Here is a 25,092-nt window from a genome sequence, read left to right as displayed (position 1 = left end):
CTGCTGCATCATAAGGACCATCGGTTTATATACACAGCAACTTGGCGTTTCACCATCCTTCGGATGTAATGTTTGGATTACTTGTAAATTGATTCTATTTAAAGGTATATAATTTTACCTCCATCTTGGATGACATCTTTATTCTTAAGTTTAGCGTTTTTTGCTAATTAACCTTATACATATATACTTAAAGAAGCTTCTTTTTGCTAATTTTCTTGTTTTCAAATTTTCTCTCTTTCGAAAAATTTTATTTTTAGAAACTTTTTTATCCCTCTCTGCATGCCTTTTTAATGAGGTTCAGACTGAAGAGCAAAACATCAGTCAAGCACTAATCTACTTCTCACTATATTTCCCTCTTTATGGGTAAGATCCAAAAGGAATCTGTGATGAGATGTATTATGTGGTGTTTGTAGTTATATATTTTTTTTTTTTTTTTTTTTTTTTTTTTCTATTAATGTAAATATATATATATATATTTTTATTTATTTGTATTAATGTGTTTATGAATTATTGTTTTTCCCTTCATGATTAAACCTAAAACAATTTATGATTAAGATATATTCAGCAGACATGTATTTCTCATTTTCATATATATGTTTTTACCTTTATAGCCGATCATAATACCATAATATATCTCCTGAAGAAGCTTAGGAAAGCGAAACATGTTGAGAAAGTGGTATTAATTTCTGCATCCATGAAATGAATTTTCTGTATTTACTTTGTAAATCTATTTCTAAATGTTTTGTCTTTAGTCAATGTCTGTTTTTTTAAAACATTGTTTAATAAAGGAATTGTTTTATCTTACATTCTCTACCTCATTGACTCCAGCACCGTTTAAAAGTCCCTGGGGCCTTTCTATGGCCTCAAAGCCCATATCTGTTTTGTTTTAAGACCCATTTTCAATGCTCTGGCTGAGGGAAGGAGGTTCTCATCCAAGATTTGATGGCCCCATCAATCGTCCCTTTGATGTGGTGAAATTGTCCTGTCCCCTTAGCAGAAAAAGACCCTCAAAGCATAATGTTTCCACCTCCATGTTTTACGGTGGGGATGGTGTTCTTGGGGTCATATGCAGTATTCCTCCTCCTCCCAACATGGCAAGTTGAGTTGATGCCAAAGAGCTTGATTTTGGTCTCATCTGACCACAACACTTTTACCCAGTTCTCCTCTGAATCATTCATATGTTCATTATCAAACGTCAGACGGGCCTGTACATGTGCTTTCTAAACAGGGGGGCCTTGCGAGCGCTGCAGGATTTTGGTCCTTTGCGGTGTAGTGTGTTACCAATTGTTTTCTTGGTGACTATGGTCCCGGCTCCCTTGAGATCATTGACAAGATTCTCCCATGTAGTTCTGGGCTGATTCCTCACCGTCCTCATGATCATTGAAACTCCACGAGGTGAGACCTTGCATGGAGCCCCAGACCGAGGGAGATTGACAGTTATTTTGTGTTTCTTCCATTTGTGAATAATCGCACCAACTGTTGTCACGCTCTCACCAAGCTTCTTGGCGATGGTCTTGTAGCCCATTCCAGCCTTGTGTAGGTCTACAATCTTGTCCCTGACATCCTTGGATAGCTCTTTGGTCTTGGTCATGGTGCAGAGATTGGAATCTGATTGATTGCTACTGTGAACAGGTGTCTTTTATACAGGTAACAAGCTGAGATTAGGAGCACTCTCTTTAAGAAGTACTCCTAATCTCGGCTCGTTACCTGTATAGAAGACATCTGGGAGCCAGACATCTTGCTGATTGATAGGGGATCAAATACTTATTTCACTCATTAAAATGCAAATCAATTTATAACTTTTTTGAAATGCATATTTCTGGATATTTTTGTTGTTATTCTGTCTCTCGCTGTTATAATAAACCGACCATTAAAATTATAGACTGATCATTTCTTTGTTAGTGGACAAATGTACAAAATCAGCAGGGGATCAAATACGTTTTTCCCTTGTTGTATAACAGGTAGCCACCACCTACCCATTGTGCATTGTAGTCTGCTGAAAAATGTGATACCTTTAGTAAAAAATTATTATCAAATTTAATAATAAGATTCAAACTAGGTTTAGAATAGCAAGATATAAAGACAAACTAAGGCTTAAACATTAGCAGTGTACAGGATTACGGTGCATGGTTGCAATGTACGAATATACTAAAAACGACAAGTAGGCAGGGCGGGAGGCGCGGAGTAGATCATTAGTCCTCAAACATTTTTAAAGAGTATATAGTATAATTATTATAACAATACAGACTTAGCTGTGCAAGTCTTGCCATAGATTCTCAAATGGATTTAGATCTGGACTTTGACTGGGTCATTCTAACACATAATATGCTTTGATCTAAATCATTGCATTGTAGCTCTGGCTGTATGTTTAGGGTTGTTGTCCTTTTGGAAGATAAACCTCTACCCCAGTCTCAAGTCTTTTGCAGACTCTAACAGGTTTTCTTATAAGATTGCCCTGTATTTGGCTCCATCCATCTTCCCATCAACTCTGACCAGCTTCCCTGTCCCTGCTGAAGAAAAGCATCCCCACAACATGATGCTGCCACCGCCATGTTTCACGGTGGGGATGGTGTGTTCAGGGTGATGTACGGTGTTAGTTTTCCACCACACATGTTTTGCTTTTAGTCCAAAGAGTTCAATTTTGGTCTCACCTGACCAGAGCACCTTCTTCCACATGTTTGCTGTGTCCCCCACATGGCTTCTTGCAAACTGTAAACAGGATTTCCTCTTTCTTTCTTTCTTTCTTTCTTTCTTTCTTTCTTTCTTTCTTTCTTTCTTTCTTTCTTTCTTTCTTTCTTTCTTTCTTTCTTTCTTTCTTTCTTTCTTTCTTTCTTCAATGGCTTTCTTCTTGCCACTCTTCTATAAAGGCCAGATTTGTGGAGTGCAGATGTACAGTGCTCCATGAGATGTTCTAAGCTTGGGATATTTTTTTATAACCTAACCCTGCTTTAAATTTCTCCACAACTTTATCCCTGACCTGTCTGGTGTGTTCCTTGACCTTCATGATGCTGTTTGTTCACTAAGGTTCTCTAACACACCTCTGAGGGCTTCACAGAACAGCTGTATTTATGCAGAGGTTAAATTACACACAGGTGGACTCAATTTACTAATTAGGTGACTTCTGAAGGCAATTGATTCTATTGGATTTTAGTTAGGGGTTTCAGCGTAAAGGGGGGGTTGAACAGAAATGCACACGACACTTTTCAGATATTTATTTGTAAAAGATTTGGAAAACCATTTATCATTTTCCTTCCACTTCACAATTATGTGTCACTTTGTGTTGGCCTATCACATAAAATACATATATATTCATATATATATTTTTGGTTTTAATATGACAAAATGTGGAAAATTTCAAGGGGTATGAATACTTTTTCAAGGCACTGTATGTGACCATACATCTCCATCCCATACATTAAAGAAAAAGGGTTGGTACTTTAAATGAGGTGTGTATGATGTGGCTCATCAAATAGAGAAATGTTGTAAACATATGTTTTATTGTCTAAAAACACATGACAATCTCATACAACAAAAATACAAATATAATACATGCACCAATATCATGGTCTCCCCTATCCGGGAGCTGCGATGCTCAATTGGCATCCCTCCCATTCCCCTCCCACCCATCTTGTGTTGGATGCGGAGGTCTGGGTGGGTTTGTCTCCTCCGCGCATCGGCGTCCTGCTACTGCCCGGTGCATTCGCCGCCCTCAGGTGTCGTCATGCCGGTGCGTGTTTTGTCATCATGGCTGACCAATGGGGAGCCACTGTATGTCTGAGTTTTAAAGAGCGGCCTTCGCCGCCCTGACTCAGACACCTCCCCCTCACGTCATGCCAGCGTGACCCTGGGCGGGACGCGTTGGATACATCGGGAGCACACTGACCTTTTCTTCTCTGGTGGGAGATCTTGTCACCAGCATACTCTGTGCACTCGACACTTTGTCTTTGGACTTGGTTGTGTCAATATCATAAGGTATTCACTTCGTGAGGCTATCTCACTCACTTCCATTCACTTTGGGCACCTGCTCACTTACATCCTTTGGTATATCTACGTCACTTGCTCACTTACAATCCTTGGTATACACATGCCATTTTCCATTTCTTCACTTGGTTTATGGGCTGTTTTTACTTCTTCTTTAGCTTATTTTCACTGTTATTTATACTTCAATTGACAGAATTGGAGCCCATATACACAAATGTTTTGAATATCTTTATCCTTAGTAATCGCCCTTTTGCTCCCCGTTTCCACCACGGGTCCTAGTTACCACAGCTCCTGAAGAAGACATCCCTGCCAGCCCATGCTCTCTAGCCTTACATGATCTACATCCAGCTGACATGTAAGTAGACAAGGGGACAAATATTACACCTTCCTTATTCTCCATTACACCTTCCCCTACTGGAGTTTTATGATTAGACTTTACTGTCATGCCTATGTTTCTTTATAGATCAATGACGCATCTGCCCCTAAAGAGTGGAATCAGTTCACGAAACGTGTCGGTGTTATTTAGATGCATTACGTTTTTCAGCTCACAGTACAACACATGCTCATATAGGGATTCCATTCATGGATGACAAACATTTTTAATCATTTTTACCATTCGATATGTTTGTTGTTTTGTATAGCCTTTATTATATGGTTTGCAACATGTTATTGATGCATTTATTATATTTGTATTTTTGTTGTATGAGATTGTCATGTGTTTTAAGACAATAAAACATAGATTTACAACATTTCTCTATTTGATGAGCCACCTCATACACACCTCATTTAAAGTCCCAACCCTTTTCTTTAATATTATTAGCAAAAGATATTCCCTTACATAGAATGGACCTGCACCACTGGTACTAAGCAGTCTAATGCCCTGTACACACGGTCGGATTTTCCGATGGAAAATGTGTGATAGGACCTTGTTGTCGGAAATTCCGACCGTGTGTAGGCTCCATCACACATTTTCCATTGTATTTTCCGACACACAAAGTTTGAGAGCAGGATATAAAATTTTCCGACAACAAAATCCGTTGTCGGAATTTCCGATCGTGTGTACACAAATCCGACGCGCAAAGTGCCACGCATGCTCAGAATAAATAAAGAGATGAAAGCTATTGGCTACTGCCCCGTTTATAGTCCCGACGTACGTGTTTTACGTCACTGCGTTCAGAATGATCGGATTTTCCGACAACTTTGTGTGACCGTGTGTATGCAAGACAAGTTTGAGCCAACATCCACTAAAATCAATGGATTTTGTTGTTGGAATGTCCGATCAATGTCCGACCGTGTGTACGGGGCATAAAGGTTCACGTTCTGTGTAGTGTCCAATCCCTCAATGGGTTTAAGGCAACAGCTTCCTTAGTCGGGAAAAATCAATGGATTTTGTTGTTGGAATGTCCGATCAATGTCCGACCGTGTGTACGGGGCATAAAGGTTCACGTTCTGTGTAGTGTCCAATCCCTCAATGGGTTTAAGGCAACAGCTTCCTTAGTAGCTGTATGATATTGCCTACGAGAGAATGGTGTGCATAAGGGTCAATACAAGCTAGTGCAGTCAAATGTGATAGACAGTAAGGGAAAGGCAAGCACACGCCATCCCACTGGGTAAACCCAAACACAAGTACACAAACACATGCCATAGAAGATCCTCCGCATCCTCTACCCGCCATGACAGAAACCACCAGGTATGGTGGCAGCAGTCCTAAAGTGCAGCCTGCGCACTTAAATATATGCGTCCCAAACCAGGGTGCCCAACGCCGATGTAGGTCGGCAATGACGTCACCTAGCCCGGCCGCCAATGACTCACACGCGCCCGATTCCCGCGTATGCGCCGCGCGATCGGGAAGGAAGGGTGCGATTTGTGGGAGGAAGCACCATCCCAAGGGAGCCGCCCCCCTGAGAGGCACTCCATGCTCCGCAGCCCAGACACAAACAATGGGGATACCATGGTAGCGTCCGGCTTTACTGGGTATGCGTAAGGTATTGCAATCACCTTAACAATTTTGAAAAAAATTGTTAAGGTGATTGTTAAGGTGAAAAAAAAAGAAAGACATCTTCCATGAAAACATCCATAGCTGATATACTAATAACCGAACATCAGTGCAAAAGATGTACAAATGAAAATTAAGTCCAATCTGTGGAATAACATGATAAATATATATCAACAAAATATTCTTGGTCATGAAAAAAAACGTAACTCCAGATCCGAGATCTTACGTTATCATAACCCACAGGAAAAATCCCTATGTGGTAGAGAAGTGTCAAACCATTCCTTTCTTTTTCCCCTCCACCTTAAAAATCTTGTCATTTGGGGTGGCTTGCCTCCCGTATATAACAAAGTAACCTTTTATAAAGAAATCCTTTTTAAGAAGGAGGCACAGAAGCTGCCATTGTTGACCTCTGCTCCTGAAAATGCTAGTTGTCTGATCCCAGTGCGTCAGTGCTTTGAGTAACTAACATGGAACAAGTCTGCCAATAAAGACATTCCTGGGGGGGTATGGCGAGCACCGCCGGCAGGTGGGGTTGAATGGGAGCTGTTCTCTGAGCGATCGCCCCTGGGGAAGATACAGGAGAGCAGTCGGCCGGATCATAAGAGCGCCAAGGAACATCACTGTAACAGCTTTCATTAGAATTGCAGAGTGTTCCCTGCACTCGCTGTCACATACAGCCCCGCCTCCTGCCGTGGGTACTTTGATAGACAGATCACCCATCCAATGCTGGGATGTGTGCCATGTATCAACATACCGGGCGCCAGGAGGCGGGGCTGTATGTGACAGTGAGCGGCGGGAACACTGACACTCTGCAATTTAAATGAAAGCTGTTACAGCGATGTTCCTCTCCTCTCTCTTCTCCTGCACAGGTAGGCTGCATTGATGGACACAGGTGAAGTGGCATTGATGGACACAGGTGAAGCGGAATTGATGGACACAGGTAGGCTGCATTTTTGGGCACAGGCAGGCTGCATTGTTGGGCACAGGTGAAGTGGCATTGATGGACACAGGTAGGCTGCACTGTTGGGCACAGGTGAAGCGGCATTGATGGACACAGGTAGGCTGCATTTTTGGGCACAGGCAGGCTGCATTGTTGGGCACAGGTGAAGTGGCATTTATGGACACAGGTAGGCTGCACTGTTGGGCACAGGTGAAGCGGCATTGATGAAATAAAGAGTTAATAGATCTACTGATTACCAACAATACAGACATAATCACGGATGTGGAAATACGGGGCAATTTAGGAAACAGCGATCACAGGTCAATTGGCTTCAGTATAAATCACATAGGAAACATAAGGGAAGTACAAAGACATCGAATTTCAAAAGAGCCAACTTCCCTAAACTACGAACCTTGCTAGAAGGTATAAATTGGGATAAAATCTTATGCACAAAGAACACGGAGGAGAGATGGGTTCGCTTTAAGAGCATATTAAATAAGGGCAATAGCCAGTGCATCCCATTGGGTAATACATTTAAAAGAGAGAACAAAAGTCCTGGATAGCTTAACTCCAATGTAAAAATACATATATAAGCAAAAGAGAAGGCCTTCAAAAAATACAGGGTTGAGGGATCATCATCAACATTCAGACATTATAAAGAATACAACGAGAAATATAAGGGTGCAATTAGGGCGGTTAAGATAGAACACGAAAGACACATAGCGGAGGAGAGCAAAAAAATCCCAAGAAATTCTTTAAGTATGTAAACAGTAAAAAAGGGAGGACAGACCATATTGGCCCCATAAAGAATGAGTAAGGACATCTGGTTACAAAGGATGGGGAGATGGCGAAGGTATTGAATTTATTCTTCTCCTCAGTCTTCACGAGGGTATCGGGGGGCTTCAGTAACCAAAACTGCAGTGTTTATCCTCATGACACAACACAGGAAGCACCTCCATGGCTAACAGGACAGAATTAAAAGTAGACTTGGGAAACTTAACATTAATAAATCACCAGGACTGGATGGCTTGCATCCGAGGGTACTTAGGGAACTCACTCAAGTAATTGCCAGACCGTTGTTCCTAATTTTTACTGACAGCCTACTGACTGGAATGGTACCAGCTGTTTGGAGAAAAGCCAATGTAGCACCAATATTTAAAAAGGGCCCAAAATACATCCCTGGGAATTACAGACCAGTTAGCCTAATCTCAATAATATGCAAGCTCTTGGAGGGGATGATAAGGGACTATATACAAGATTTTAGTAATGAAAACGGTATCATTAGCAGTAATCGGCATAGATTAATGCGGAATCCTTCTTGCCAAACCAATCTATTAACTTTCTATGAGGAGGTGAGTTGCCATCTAGATAAAGGAAGGCCCGTAGATGTGGTGTATCTGGATTTTGCAAAAGCATTTGACACCGTTCCCCATAAATGTTTACTGTACAAAATAAAGTTAATTGGCATGAACCATAGGGTGAGTACATGGACTGAAAACTGGCTACAAGGGCGAGTTCAGAGGGTGGTGATAAATGGGGAGTACTCGGAATGGTCAGGGGTGGGTAGTGGGGTCCCTCAGGGTCCTGTTCTGGGACCAATTCTATTTAATTTGTTCACAAACGACCTGGAGGATGGGGTAAACAGTTCAATCTCTGTATTTGCGGACGATACTAAGCTAAGCAGGGCAATAACTTCTCCGCAGGATGTGGAAACCTTGCAAAAAGATCTGAAAAAATGAATGGGGTGGGCAACTACATGGCAAATGAGGTTTAATGTACAAAAATGTAAAATAATGCATTTGGGTGGCAAAAATATGAATGCAATCTATACACTGGAGGGAGAAACTCTGGGGGAATCTAGGATGGAAAAGGACCTGGGGGTCCTAACAGGATATAGGCTCAGCAATGGCATGCAATTCCAAGCTGCTGCTAACAAAGCAAACAGAATATTGGCATGCATTAAAAAAGGGATTAACTCCAGGGATAAAGCAATATTTCTCACGCTCTACAAGACTCTGGTCCAGCCGCACCTAGAGTATGCTGTCCAGTTCTGGGCACCAGTCCCCAGGAAGGATGTACTGGAAATGGAGCGAGTACAAAGAATGTCACTAAAGCTAATAAAGGGTCTGGAGGATATTCGTTATGAAGAAAGGTTGTGAGCACTGAACTTATTCTCTCTGGAGAAGAGACGCTTGAGAGGGGATATGATTTCAATTTACAAATACCGTACTGGTGTAGGGATAAAACTTTTTTGCGGAAGGGAGTTTAACAAGACACGTGGCCACTCATTAAAATTAGAAGAAAAGAGGTTTAACCCTAAACTATGTAGAGGGTTCTTTACTGTAAGAGCGGCAAGGATGTGGAAATCCCTTCCACAGGCGGTGGTCTCAGCAGCGGGGCATCGATAGTTTCGAAAAACTATTAGAAAAGCACCTGGTAATACTGACATAAAATCACACACACATAGGTTGGGCTTGATGGACTTGTGTCTTTTTTTAACCTCACCTACTATGTAACTATGTAACTATGATGGACACAGGGAGGCTGCATTGTTGGGCACAGGTGAAGCGGCATTGATGGACACAGGTAGGCTGCATTGTTGGGCACAGGTGAGGCTGCATGATGAGCACAGGTGAGGCTGCACTGATGGGCACTGATAAAGTTGTTGTTAATATTTATCTTTGTAACTTAATTCTGCATAAAACATTTAAGTGTCATTTCATGAGATAATTTATGAAGGCGTGTTTAGGGGCAGGGCTGGGTAGGGGTTGGGTGAGGCAACTGTTGGCGAGTAACCCTTAAAGTGGTTGTAAACCCGTTTTAAAAAATCTTAAAAAAAAAAACCTGGAAGACAAAGGCATAATGAGCTAGTATGCTGTGCATACTAGCTCATTATGCCTTTGTCTCAGGTAAGTCATTATGAAAGACTTACCTGGGATCGAAGCCCCCGCAGCGGTCCTCGCTCACAGCTCCGGTGGCTCCGGGGGATTACTTCCGGGTATCGCGGCTCCGGCACTGTGATTGGCCGGAGCCGCTATGACATCACCCCTGCATGTGTGCACGGGAGCCGCCGGTAACGGCACAGTACAACTGAAGCAACGGCAAGTGCCGTTGCTTCAGTCTACGTAAGTGCGCATGTGCCGATGACGTTAGCACATGCAAATACAGGGATATCTCCTAAACCGTGCAGGTTTAGGAGATATCCAGTATAGCTACAGGTAAGCCTGTAGTATAAAGTGGTTGTAAAGGGTTTACAACCACTTTAAGGCCTGGCTAGTAGTTCAGGACTTGAAATGTTGAGCCATGTAATGAAGCACATATATCTATATTGTTTACTTGTCTATCTCCAAAGCTCTAAGTGTCGTTTCTCTTTGGTGCTTCGTTCCTCTGTTTATCAAGATGAGTCAGTTTTTAATTCAACAGAGGTGAGTTTAGTTGTATAGATCAACACCACATCCCAATGTATTATAGAAATTTGTGGAACAATCACCTGGATGGATACTGGTCATGGACAGAGCAGAGTTGCTTTTGCACTTGTGGAGCACAGATATTTTTGTGCTAAAAAATCTATTAAAGTGGTGTCACCTGGCTTGGTTTACTCCGTAGAATCTCATGAGTGCACCATAACAGGTATACATCTAAGACCTTTCACTGATGGGAATTTATGCTATCCCCCTCCCTTGGGTCCTGTATGGGACCCCTTGGGGGTTTGTTTGCCGGAGATTTCCGCTCCTACACCATTTTCCATCTTGCACCCTTTGCACTTCTAACTACATTGGGAAAGATCATGAACACTTGTTGATCCGATCCTTTGGGGATCCTTTAGGGATGGTCCATTCAACCATATTCAGCTGCACCCCCTGAACCTCTGAGGAAGCCTCCAGAGCGAAATGCGTCGGAATGAGGCCCCCCTCCCCCTCCTTTTCTTGATATATGTGACATTATACTAATTTTCAACATTATGGTTATATAGGGAAGGGCCTCTCAACTGGGGTTGCAATATTGAATATGGCTTGCAGAATCTTTTCATGTTTTTAAGGGATGAATACCCCAAAAAATCTTTAAATGAATTTGTAATAAAGAAATATTTTTTAAGAATGCAAGTGTATTGGTAAATCTTTCTGATAAAATGTTTCAACACCCTTTAAAGTTCCAGTTTCTTTGGTTTCTTTCCTTCAAACGTGTTTTCTGAGAAGTTTTCCCGACATATATGAGATACATTTGTGAAGGGGAGGAGAGCTCAGCACACAGCTTGTAAATTCAGAACACAGCTCTGCATCCTTCCTTCGTTCCTGTGCAGTATGTGGAGGGGGGGTGTTTTCCCTTTCCTCCAATCAGCACTCATACATTGTACACAAGCTGCAACTGTAGCTCTCCACCCCCTCCTCTCTGTTCCTCTGTTGGAGAAAGATTTTGGCACAATTGTGAACTTTTGAAGGGATGTAGAGAAGAGAAGACTGCAGATAAACAAGTAAAACTTAGAAAGATTTGTTTGATCTCTGTGTATCATCTGAGGCTATTCACTCCACTGGCTGAGAAGGTTAGCAACCACTTTAAAAGGACAACTTTTACCAAAATTATAGTTGTCCTATAAATGAGCTCTTTGTGAGCATTGAAAAATATTATTCCATACAATACAATCTTCATTCTTTATTTATTCGGCTCTAATAGGTTCCCGAAACGTCTATGTAGTTGATCATATCCCCATTTACATGAATCTGCAGTTCTGTGCTTCTTGCAGACCATATAAAGAGCTTGCTCTCAGCGATCAGTCTACATGCTGGGTACTCGCCGTTAACAGAAACAACTTGACATGGTGCTTTGGTCACAATGAGTAGCTGAAGACAGTGCAATCATATTATTATCTTGGAGGCTCTTGGCAGTAACCATGTCATGCATGCAAGCGGTCAAGCAAGAACTCCAGGCATCAAAGTGATTGTTTCCCCCTTCCCCTCCCTCTTGACAATGTACAGCCATGGCCAAAAGTTTTGAGAATGACACAAATATTAATTTCCACAAAGTTAGCTGCTTCAGTGTTTTTAGATCTTTTTGTCAGATGTTACTATGGTATACTGAAGTATAATTACAAGCATTTCATGAGTGTCAAAGGCTTTTATTGACAATTACATAAGGTTTATGCAAAGAGTCAATATTTGTGGTGTTGACCCTTCTTTTTCAAGACCTCTGCAATTCACCATGGCATGCTGTCAATCAACTTCTGGGCCACATCCTGACTGATGCAGCCCATTCTTGCATAAGCAATGATTAGAGTTTGTCAGAATTTGTGGGGGGGGGGGGGGGTGTTCACCTGCCTTTTGAGGAGCCTTTCTCAATGTTTTGTTCCCCAAGCAAGCACGCTAGTTATCACTTTTGTCTTATGGCAAGGTGCTCCATCATGCTAGAACAGGCATTGCTCTCCACCAAACTGTTCTTGGATGGTTGGGAGAAGTTGTTCTCAGAGGATGTTTTTGTACCATACTTTATTCATGGCTGTGTTCTTATGCAAAATTGTGCGTGAGCCCACTCCCTTGGCTGAGAAGCAACCCCACACATGAATGGTCTCAGGATGATTTACTGTTGGCAACACAGGACTGATGGTAGCGCTCGCCTTTTCTTCTCCGGACAAGGTTTTTTCCGGATGTCCCAAACAATTGTAAAGGGGATTCATCAGAGAAAATGACCTTACCACTCCCTGTACCTTTTGCAGAATATCAGTCTGCCCATGATGTTTTTCCTGGAGAGAAGTGGCTTCTTTGCTGCCGTTCTTGACACCAGGCCATCCTCCAAAAGTCTTCTCCTGTGTGGGCAGATGCACTTACACCTGCCTGCTGCCATTCCTGAGCAAGCTCTGCACTGGTGGTGCCCCAATCCCGCAGCTGAATCAATTGTAGGAGACGGTCCTGGTGCTTGCTGGACTTTCTTGGGCACCCTGAAGCCTTCTTTGAACAACTGAACCTCTCTTCTTGAAGTTCTAAATGATCCGATAAATGGTTGATTTAGGTGCAATCGTAGTAACAGCAATATCCTTGACTGTGAATCCCTTTTTGTGCAAAGCAATGATGACTGCACGTGTTTGCTTGCAGGTAACCATGGTTAACAGAGGAAGAACAATGATTTCAAGCACCACCCTCCTTTTAAAGCTTCCAGTTTGTTATTCAAATTCAATCAGCATTACAGAGTTATTTCCAGCCTTGTCCTCGTCAACACTAACACCTGTGTTAATTAGAGAATCACTGTCATGATGTCAGCTGGTCCTTTTGTGGCAGGGCTGAAATTAAGTGGAAATGTTTTTTGGGGGTATTGTGTTCATTTTCATGGCAAAGAGGGACTTTGCAATTTATTGCAATTCATCTGATCATTCTTCATAGCATTCTGGAGTATATGCAAATTGCCATCATAAACACCGAGGCAGCAGACTTTGTGAAAAATAATATTTGTGTCATTCTCAAAACTTTTGGCCAGGGCTGTACACACTTTATCTTAAATTTCCACCTGAATACCTTTCCTTTAGGAATGTAATGTAGTGGTCACGTGACTGTCCTAGTCCATTTATCACCCCCCCTATGATAAGGCAGTAGGCGGGGACAGCATAGATGGATGCAGAAACTACATATTCCATAGGTCTGTACAGTTCAAGATGCTGGGCTCCTTGGACCAATAGTAAAGACTATTGGCTGCCGCGGCTGCACTTTTAGGTCACCCCTGTTGTATTAAAAAAACTTTAGGGGGGGGTGTTAAAATGACGGTTGGCTGTGGCAGTCAGAATGGTGCACGGGCGGGAGTTTCCATAAAGCTCGTGCTGAAGCAGCATACACAAAGGCTTGTGTATGCAGAACATAAAGCCATCATTTATCCCCACCGCAACAAAGATAAGTTCAACAAATCCAAACTGGTGCTCTGCTTTAATCTGACTTCACGCTATGACAAAAAAACTGCATATGTATCAAGCAAATAGGGCACGCTGATCAGATTATTTTTATCAGGCTGGTCGATAATCATACCGTACATATAAATAAATGCAAGACTAGATTTTCTCTATGCTCATTTATACATGTTAACCAAGCTAATGATAACTGCTCTGCTGATTGGGATATGCGAAAGGGAAGGAAGAGCTGCACCTGACATGCTTTGGACAGTTCCAGAGCCTACTTATGGGGGAACAATCAGAAAAGGTGCACTAACTTGTCTTTTTTATCCTGAGATCAGTGGTGCAGGCCTGTCTGTAGCAATTCATAGACGCCATATTGTCTTCTGATATGCCCTAAAACATCTGGAATGTGGAAGGAAAAAGGGAACAGAAATCAAAAAGTGAAGATTTGCTAAAGTATGTTATATTTGGAAGTGCTACCAGTGTTAAAGTGCCAGAAAAATCCGTTTTAAGAGCAATAGCGCCCGCAGCGCATCGCCAGAGCCGATGCATGTGGCCACGATGTCCGCCAGCCACCTGCGATCGCTCCACAGAGACCCAGAACGGGGATCTGTCAATGTAAACAAACAGATCCCCATTCTGACAGGGGATTAGAGAGAGATTGTCTGTTCCCAGGGATCAGGAACAGCGATCTCTCTCCTCCTCCAGTCAGTCCACTCCCCCCACAGTTAGAAACACCTCATTTTTATAGCACTGATTGCTGTATAAATGTCACTGGTCCCAAAAAAGTGTCAAAAGTGTCCGATCTGTCCGTCGCAATGTCACAGTCTCACTAAAAATCGCAGATTGCCGTCATTACTATTAAAAAGAAAATAATAAAAATGCCATAAATCTATTCCCTATTTTTTTTTTACCAAAAATATGTACAAGAATACATATCGGCCTAAACTGATGAAGACATTTTTTTTATTTTTTATTTTATTTTATATTTATTATAGCAAAAAGTAAAAAATATAGTTTTTTTTCAAAATTGTCGGTCTTTTTTTTTTTTGTTTATAGTGCAAAAAATAAAAACCACAGAGGTGATCAAATACCACCAAAATAAATCTCTATTTGTGGTAAAAAAAAGCACTCTGATTGGCTAGTATGAGCCAGTATAAGATGTTCGTTAAAGGATGGAAAAAATGATGCAATGTAAAGATGGACCAAATGACCCAGGAGCAAGGGACCTAAAGCTGGCCATACAACCTTCTTTAGATTGACCAAACCTAGTAATAGGAGGACACACCTAAACAGCCCATTCCATTTGTTTCAAATCAGGCAGGCCCTTGCACTACATAGTTGATAGAAGATCTAAAGGAGATTCTACAATCAGATTGTATAGTGTATGGATATCCTTACATTGGTCACACATTCCAAAGGCTGGTTATGGTCCCAGTTTGACCACAAATCGATGTACATGACATATACAGTGCCTTGCAAAAGTATTCACCTGACCCTGACTTTTTACCTATTTTGTTACATTACAGCCTTTAGTTCAATGTTTTTTTTAATCTGAATTATATGTGATGGATCAGAACACAATAGTCTAAGTTGGTGAAGTAAAATTAGAAAAATATATACATAAAACTATTTTTTAGAAATAAAAAAACTGATAATTGGCGTGTGCATTTGTATTCACCCCCTTTATTATGAAGCCCATAAAAAGCTCTGGTGCAACCAATTACCTTCAGAAGTCACATAATTAGTGAAATGATGTCCACCTGTGTGCAATCTAAGTGTCACATGATCTGTCATTACATATACACACCTTTTTGAAAGGTCCCAGAGGCTGCAACACCTAAGCAAGAGGCACCACTAACCAAACACTGCCATGAAGACCAAGGAACTCTCCAAACAAGTAAGGGACAATGTTGTTGAGAAGTACAAGTCAGGGTTAGGTTATAAAAAAATATCCAAATCTTTGATGATCCCTAGGAGCACCATCAAATCTATTATAACCAAATGGAAAGAACATGGCACAACAGCAAACCTGCCAAGAGACGGCTGCACACCAAAACTTACGGACCGGGCAAGGAGGGCATTAATCAGAGAGGCAGCACAGAGACCTAAGGTAACCCTGGAGGAGCTGCAGAGCTCCACAGCAGAGACTGGAGTATCTGTACATAGGATGACAATAAGCCATACGCTCCATAGAGTTGGGCTTTATGGCAGAGTGGCCAGAAGAAAGCCATTACTTTCAGCAAAAAACAAAATGGCACGTTTTGAGTTTGTGAAAAGGCATGTGGGAGACTCCCAAAATGTATGGAGGAAGGTGCTCTGGTCTGATGAGACTAAAATTGAAAACTTTTTGGTCATCAAAGAAAACGCTATGTCTGGCGCAAACCTAACACATCACATCACCCAAAAAAACACCATCCCCACAGTGAAACATGGTGGTGGCAGCATCATGCTGTGGGGATGTTTTTCAGCAGTCAGGACTGGGAAACTGGTCAGAGTTGAGGGAAAGATGGATGGTGCTAAATACAGGGATATTCTTGAGCAAAACCTGTACCACTCTGTGTGTGATTTGAGGCTACAACAGAGGTTCACCTTCCAGCAGGACAATGACCCCAAACACACTGCTAAAGCAACAGTTGAGTGGTTTAAGGGGAAACATGTAAATGAGTTGGAATGACCTAGTCAAAGCCCAGACCTCAATCCAATAGAAAATCTGTGGTCAGACTTAAAGATTGCTGTTCACAAGCGCAAACCTTCCAACTTGAAGAAGCTGGAGCAGTTTTGCAAGGAGGAATGGGCAAAAATCCCAGTGGTAAGATGTGGCAAGCTCATAGAGACTTATCCAAAGCGACTTGGAGCTGTGATAGCCGCAAAAGGTGGCTCTACAAAGTATTGACTTTAGGGGGGTGAATAGTTATGCACATTGACTTTTTCTGTTATTTTGTCCTATTTGTTATTTGCTTCACAATAAAAAAAAAAAAAAAAAATCTTCAAAGTTGTGGACATGTTCTGTAAATTAAATGATGCAAATCCTCAAACAATCCATGTTAATTCCAGGTTGTGAGGTAACAAAACATGAAAAATGCCAAGGGGGGGGGGGGTGAATACTTTTGCAAGGCACCGTACCCTTTCTGTCCTTAAAAAGCAAAAAACAAAATTCTAATCTTTTGTAATCAACGGCATCAAAATGGACCCAGGAAAAGAAGAGTTAAAATCCTTTGATTTTTTTTTTTTCAATTCCACTTAAAACTATTTTTCCGTAACATGCAGGTCTGGCATCTTAGTGTCAGGCAATGAAATGAAACATAATTGTTCCGTTTTATTGCACCGTCTGCTATTGTGATGAGTGATCCTCTTGACAAATAGTTAATCTCCATCTATCTAAAGGGCACGAGGTTCTCTGACATCACAAGCAGAAGGGGCCCTGAAGGAAGAATATGGGTGGGTGGGACCAGCCATCATCACCTACAATAAAAAGGCGATGGGATGCTGCAGCCAGCCAGCAACATCTTACCAGCAGCAGCATCCAGGCTCTGAAGGATCACTGCAACAGGTGAGCCATGTATGAACAGCAGGGGGCGACAGACTGCTCACGATTTGACAGCTGTGTATTGCTTAAGGCTCAGTTCACACTATCTTTGCATGTGGCTCCCAGCAGGGGTCCGGTGCGTCCCCGTTCACCATTTCAGGTCCGATTTCAGACCAAGTTTTTGGCTGAATTCGGACCTGAAACGGACCAAAAGACGCACAGGACTCCTGTGCAAACTCGCACCGAAGCCGCAGCGGAGATTTGCGAATCAGCTCCATAGAGAGACATCAAAATCTCCTGCTATTGTGAGTTGGATGCAGAGAAATCCACATCCAATTCGCAATAGTGTGAACCCAGCCTACATGGGATGACTTGGAAATGGTGATAGATTATTGCAAATAATATTTAATTTTGTACATTTACATTTTTTTTTTTATGTCTAATGTGTCACTCATTGCTACTTAACACCACAAAGTCTAAAGCCATATGCAGCAGCTAGAGGAGTCTCCTTCCTCCTGCTGCAATTTCCATGCAGTAAAATAAAAAAGGAATAAAAAACTTAAAAATGTGCATAAATGAACACATGTAAAAGAGGGGCTGAAGCCTCTTTGACTGCCAATCTCAGCAGATTTATTAAGCCATCAGTTGTTTCCAGCACCCCCATTTGTCAGTTTTGGGTCGAATGACTTTTTCTATATGAGACACCTGATCAATAAAGGGCTACTGGATAACAGTCTTAGAATTGTAAGGAACCTTTTTGAGGGATTTTTGATCCTAAAAGGGAACTTTAGAGTTTATAATTTTTATTTATATAAATATATTATATTTATAATAATGTATATAATAAAAAAAATTATTTTTTAATAAATATGTATGTATCTATGGAAAAGAGATGAGCTGTAAGAGTAACTAAATGCAAGAAAAAAAAAGTAATACACAGAATACAGAATACTTAATTGTTAAATATACTGCAGCTTACCAGTCCTTAGAAGTGATGGCTGCCTTCGTTTTCTTTTTTCTTTGCTTAGCCTTGTGATCCTGGTAGCACACTTCCTGCCCCTGGATTACAGGGCTCACTCACTATCTATGGAGCAGCATTATCACCCTAGGGCAGGTAGTGTGTTAGGACTTCAGAGAACATCCCTTATCTCCTCATCTTGCTTACATAAGGGGGAGGTGTTCTGTAGCCCACAGACGAGCACTAGACAAGACTGCAGAGGGCACAAATGATAGAACAGAACTGGATTTCTGACATGATCAGCAGATTTTCTTTTTTTTTAATCTCATAAACAAACATCACAACCCACTTTTATTGGTATATTTAACAGACCTAAAAAAAAAGCAACTAAGAAAAAATAACTGTTATGGTTTTTATACACTTTGAATCCCAGCTCCTACAGTAACAGCATTTTGGTTCTAGATATAGTAGAGAAGGGTTAGAACCTCTGCTTGTTTTTATTGCTGATTGTTAGGGAGATTTCCCTTCACTTCTTGTCCTGGTGACAAAGGGGTCTGAAGGACAGGAAGTAATAGGAATAGTTTTATTAGTTTAGATCAGTGTAACAACAACTTTAGTGGGATGCACAGCAAATACAGTATATTAAGCCTGACTGGCTGCAGTACTTGTATGTTGCTGTAGATGGTGACAGACATATTAAACTTTATAGGCTCCATTTAAAAAGCTAACACGCCATGATAAGGAAACTAATATTTAAAAAGTGGGAATTATTTTTAGCTAAGATTGAAAATTGCAGTCATATGGCTATAATAAATCACCCTATTCTTGTGTTAAAAGCTTTGTGAATTGAACCTTTGGTCTCATAACAGATAAAAATCTCCAGTGGGGGAACAGGCAACCATAAAAGCCAGGCGGAGGTTCTAACCCTTCTCTATTCTATCCAAAAATTTGCACTGAGTTGGGCGTTATTGCAAATCATCTTTTTTAAGTAGACGAGAACAAGAAGACCTGGACAGCCGCACACCGGAATGGATAAATCCGTCTTTTTATTCAAAATACAGGATCATGGGGTACACAACACGACTGTGGGGTGGTACAAAAATAACTGACGCGTTTCACACTTACACCAAGTGCTTACTCATAGCTTTTGTACCACCCCACAGTCGTGTTGTGTACCCCATGATCCTGTATTTTGAATAAAAAGACGGATTTATCCATTCCGGTGTGCGGCTGTCCAGGTCTTCTTGTTCTCTTCTACTTGCATCAGCATTTAGCCAGCACCTGGAGCTCTTCTCTTCCTGGAGGTAATGAGACACAAGCACTCTGGTTTAAGCCCCTCTTTGAGCGGAGGATCCCACATCATCTTTTTTAAGTGTTTGCATGTTACATATACAATCTCTGCTTCCTACTCTGGTTGGGTATGATGACCCTTCTCTCCCACTGCAAGCCTACCTAAAAGGTTCTGTCCAATTTAAACCAATAGACTGCCTAAAGGGTCTAATGAGCACCTTCCTCCCCGGTCTTGCTTATTGCCTGCCTCGGTCTGCCTTCCTATTAGCAGAGATTGGGGTCATTGTCCAAAAGGAAGGCACAGAGGACATCGGTGGCAGTCCTGGGGTGTTACTACTTGCACAATAGTTTTGGGTACCTTAAAGATCACTGTATTTACTCTTAGAATTAAGGGTCTCTTTAACAGGTTTACTCATTCTTGTGTTACAGAAATGGACAAGAAGGTTTGTGTTAGTATTCTGCTAGCCATGCTTGCCATAGCAGTCTTGTGCAGGCCAATGACAGAGCTAGAATCAGCAAGACACGGAGCTCAAAGGAAGAACTCAATTTCTGATGTCAGCAGACGGGACCTCCTAGCATCCCTGACCCATGAACAGAAGCAGCTGATCATGTCACAGCTTCTCCCCGAACTACTTTCAGGTAATGTGCAGCAACAAAGTAATAGAGAGCATAAACCACGGCTCAGAATTTACAGGGGTGTACAGTATATGGTTCCAGTGCAAGAGGATTAAGATTTCCCGGTGCAATGCTTGCTTTATTTAAAGTGTATACAAAAACAAAAATTTAATATATTGCCCTCTGATTCCTCCTGTATTGAATGGTATTGTAACTGTATTGTAACTGTATTGTTTGCCCTCGTGTTGTAAAGTGCTACGCAAACTGTTGGTGCTATATAAATCCTGTATAATAATATAATAATATTAAAGCTATTTCCTATTATAGTCAGTGCCATTTAATGGCTATAATGTACTATGGCCACTAGATGGTGCTATCATAGGAAATAAGTAAGTTCTTCGGCACCATCTAGGGGCCATAATGCAGTACTTTCTGCATTCACACATTTAAATTGCAGAAAATACATCCATGCCGTTTTTTTAATACAACTCTCCTAACACCTAACGTGCAATCGTTAATCTGACACTTTACTCTAAGCCTTAAACACCCCTATAACTGAATCCTTACCTTAAAGTGTTACTAAACCCAGGACCCTGCATTCACTATATCTGGTCTCTCACAGTACACAGAACATGGAAATGCAATTATTTTAGTAAATATAAACTGCTAAATACATTTTATCATCAACAGTATATAGCAGTCTTGTGCCTTCCATCAGTGTCTGGTAAAGCTTGTAGGAGGAGTTTTCATTCTACTCTTACTGTCCTATAAGGCTCTGTATGGACAGTGCTGATTGGCCCTGTGATGATCACATGCACCCTCCCAAGAAAAAAAACTGAGCAATACACACCAAACTGAGCCTGTGCAGATTGCCGCCAAGGCTCTGCACCATCAGAAGATTAATTGGGGACAGTGAAAGAAGGGGAGGATCAGAGAAGACAAGATTAAACAGCCTTTTTACACAAGGCAGAGGAATTACCCCCGTTAGGTCCCACAGTGAGTATAACAAGCATGCTTTACTGCATATACAGACTGATTTTACTGTTGTGGGTTTAGTAACACTAACACACCCACCTTCCCCCGAAAATGCCTCTGATTCAGATATTTACAGCCTTCTTGGCAGTGGCGGCTGGTGCTCAATATTTTGGGTCCAGAATATAAATTCGCTATTGTCACACAAGTGGACCTTTTTTTAAGCCAATTAGAGCCTCAGGCTCTAATCTCGTGCTTAAAAAAAAAATCCCAATTCAAATCCATGCGTCCGGCGCCCTGCATGTAGATTAGGGGCCGGGCGCATGGATTGGGGGGGCGGCGCCCCTGCTCCCTGTATGAACGAGCCGCCACTGCTTCTCTGTGAATGTTCACATGTCTATAGGCCTCTTGTTATCATGGCAGGCCACCCTGTGCTTGACATCTTTACCCCATACCCACAGCACTCTCTTTGGGTATTCAGGCAGCTGTGGGTGTCGTGGTTGCCTGATTATAGTAGTCGACAGTGGAGGTAACTGCATTCACTCCATTAAAATAGTGGTCGATACAACTAAAAACCTCTGGTGGGCCATGGTCTCCAGCAGCTGCATTGGATAACATGAGTAGTTACCGAAGCTGGAGATTTTCTAGGTATTTCAAGCATTCTGTGACTGAGCTGAATTTTAGATCTTTGTTTACTACCTGCTGACCCCCTAACACAGCTCAGCTCTCTGCTTTGTGCCCTGAGTTCAGCTTTAAGTACACTTAGATATGATACAGAATGTATGTTTCTGCTCGATGACTTGTGTGCTGTCCAGACCCTGAAACCAGAAAACATAACATTTGCACCACCACGCTTCACAGTTAGTATGAGGTTCTCCTAAAATGCTGTATTCAGTTTGTGACAAACATGGTTAGTGTTGCCAAACAAATTTATCTTTGATTCATCAATCCACTGAGCACTGTTCCAGAAGGCCTGAAGGCTTTTTTGTGGCACCCTTGCAATGCAGGTTGAATTGGGGCAATCTTTGATTGTAGATACATGTACTTTGATACCAACTGTTGCGAGAGTCACCTGCAGATTCTGCAATGAAATTTTGGGGTGTTTCGAAATTATTTTAACATCAGTCAGCTCTTGAGCAGAAGAGTCCTGGACACTTTAGAAATCCCTTGCCAGACTCCTAGGCATCCATAACTTTCTTTCTGCGGGTCTTGGAGAGCTCCTTTTGATCTTGACATGGTGACACTCCACACGTCAATAGCTAAGAGAACATAGGACCTTAGATATCTGAGGTTTAAATTGCATAGGTTCCACCTGCATACTCCCTACAAAGGATCTAATCATTGGCACCTAATCTGGAGCACCAGATTTGAATTTGTATTAGGAGTTATACTTCCTTTTTCCGCATAACAAGTCTGCATTTTTATTTGATGAGAATGAATCCACCATGTCAAGTTTATGTGTCATTAGTTCAAGTGTATCCACATTGACACATTTATCTGTAGGCACTATTTAAAAAAAGGTCTAATATTTTCCGGTTCAAATATGTTAAAAGTGTCAACAATTTTCATGGGGTGTCCATCATTTTTAATATGACTGTATAAATCTGTACCCTATATTTTTTCTCCCATAATTTCTCACCCTAACCCTTTATTCTCCCACCACAGAACTCTCCAATGCTGAGGACCATCTTCACCCCATGCGTGACCGGGACTATGCCGGATGGATGGATTTTGGCCGCAGAAGTTCAGAAGTCACAGAATCTTAAATCCTTTCCTTTACCATCTCTGCCTATTTTACTGCTGTGAACATCCCAATGGGGATTAATGATGCTAATAAATTATTGGTCTGATAAATATTCTGCACTTTGTTTTTGATGCAATTAGGCCTCATGTAGAATGCTGCTGCTAAACGGACGTTTAGGAGCAGTTGGGCATTTTTTTCAACGGCTCCTGAACTCTCCTCTGTTATCTTATCAGTACATATATATACAGGTTCGTTTCTAGGCAGTTGAGGTTAGAGGCATTTTTTGGAACGCAAAAAAATGGGTTCAAAAGCTGAGTTTAGAGGAATGTCAAGCGCCAAACGCTTCTGAACACGGTTAACTCACATTTAGCCGCGTTTCGTTTACAGGCGTTTTTCATTTTTGGCTATTTTGCAAAAAAAAAAAAAAAAAAAAAAGGTTTTTTTTTAAACGCTTCTAAACGCAAACGCGGCAAAACGGATGTTTTAAACATGGGTTACTATCTGTTAGAGCTGCACGATTATGGCCAAAATGAAAATCACAATTTTTTTGCTTAGAATAAAAAGATTACCATTCTCTCACGATTCTCGCAAAGTAAAATCTTTCACATTATACAAAAAAATTGGGCTAACTTTACTGGTTTAGTTTTTTTTTTTTTTAATTCATTAAAGTAATTTTTTCCAAAAAAATTGAATTTGAAAGACCGCTGCGCAAATACAGTGTGACATAAAATATTGCAACAACCACCATTTTATTCTCTAGGGTCTCTAATAAAAAAATATATATAATGTTTGGGGGTTCTAAGTAATTTTCTAGCAAAAAAAAGATTTTAACTTGAAACCAACAAATGTCAGAAAAAGGTTTAGTGTTTAAACTTTCCTCATTTACACAAAGTCTATTCCTTTGACAAATTGTTACAATGTAAATACCGTGTGGAGACAGGAGTATCCATGCTGCATACCGCACACAGTATAACATGTTGATTGCAGAGGCTCTGCACCGTACCTACAGTGACCTGCCGAAGCTCTGCGAAGGGAGGGGGGCCGAGATCCCCCGCAGACAGGCGGGAGAAGAGGAGACCGACGGGGAGAACAGCTGAGCGCCGCTCTGTATCAAAGGCACCTGACACCGCTAGAGACACACACAGCACACCTCCGTAACAGGATTATACCGCGTTTCCTCGAAAAGCACACAATCACCTCGAACTAGGGCTTATTTTCGGGGTAGGGCTTATTTTGCAGCCCTCCAGGAAAATAGCGCTAGGTCTTATTTTTGGGGTAGATCTTATTTTCGGGGAAACACGGTAGTTCAGAGTGAGGGAAGTCCTCCCCCCTCAGCTGTGTCACGTGACCAGAGCAGAGGAGGAGCCTCACCTTGGCTCTGAAATACCACTGTCAGACAGAAGGTGGTGCTGCTGTACTTCTGATACTAGCACCAAAAAAAAGTGTTGGGAACACGGCCTGTTCTTTCAAATAGAAAGGACTTCGGGATAAATCTGCCAAATGGGGGCACAGGAAGTGATAACATTTGGCAGATTCTAACCCTTTATCATTCTATGCAAAAATAGCTTGAGTTAGAATGTAAAGCTGAAGCTTATATTTTGCCTTCCGTGGTTATTATAGACTATCTATGCAATGTTGCAGATGCTGGGTGCAGGGTGCTGTAAATAACTTCCTGGAAACATTACAGCACCCTGCCTCAGTTTGCCTCTCAAGAGCGTCTTCTAATGCATGCTGTGAGAAGCTCACAGTGTACAGTGAAGCCAGAGTAAACAATTTCAGTACAGGAGAGGAGCCGGTACAACTGTGCAAGACTGAAGTGAAGGCCGGAGTTCAGCTTTAAAAAATGCAAATCATTTTAGGGGGAGAAGGATTCAGAAGTTGCAAGGACATTCCTTTTATTTCATTAATTGATTCCACTTGTGTCCCTATAACCCCTCCTTCCGAATGTGGCTGATTTACTGGAGATCATGTCCACTTTGCAAGGGGATTTTTCTTATTCTACTTCAGCACTTACAGTGTGGCCTTGGGGCTCACTGGGGGGACAAAATGGTAAATTAAACTTCAATCCTTAACACCTCTCAATGGCTTTTCTAAAAATACACATGTAAAAGGCAGACTATGGCAATGTAATATTTCAATGTAGGTAGACACTGGTGAATTGAATCACCTGCTATGTACATTTTTATATCTCTCAGGGAA

The 25,092-nt window shown here is 41.5% G+C and overlaps 1 protein-coding gene across 1 annotated transcript; it reads left to right on the top strand.

Moving 5' to 3' along the window:
• The first annotated feature begins 17,205 nt into the window (after positions 1-17,205).
• LOC141113760 (gastrin/cholecystokinin-like peptide) lies at positions 17,206-23,003 on the top strand. The gene is made up of 3 exons (XM_073607040.1): positions 17,206-17,338; positions 19,992-20,201; positions 22,815-23,003. The coding sequence occupies exons 2-3, from the start codon at positions 19,994-19,996 to the stop codon at positions 22,913-22,915; spliced, it is 309 nt and encodes a 102-aa protein (XP_073463141.1). The 5' UTR covers positions 17,206-17,338; positions 19,992-19,993; the 3' UTR covers positions 22,916-23,003.
• The last annotated feature ends 2,089 nt before the right edge of the window (positions 23,004-25,092 follow it).

The sequence above is a fragment of the Aquarana catesbeiana genome, linkage group LG12, assembly GCF_042186555.1.
Source record: "Aquarana catesbeiana isolate 2022-GZ linkage group LG12, ASM4218655v1, whole genome shotgun sequence".
Taxonomy (NCBI): Eukaryota; Metazoa; Chordata; class Amphibia; order Anura; family Ranidae; genus Aquarana; species Aquarana catesbeiana.
This window is presented reverse-complemented; position numbering and strand designations above follow the sequence as displayed.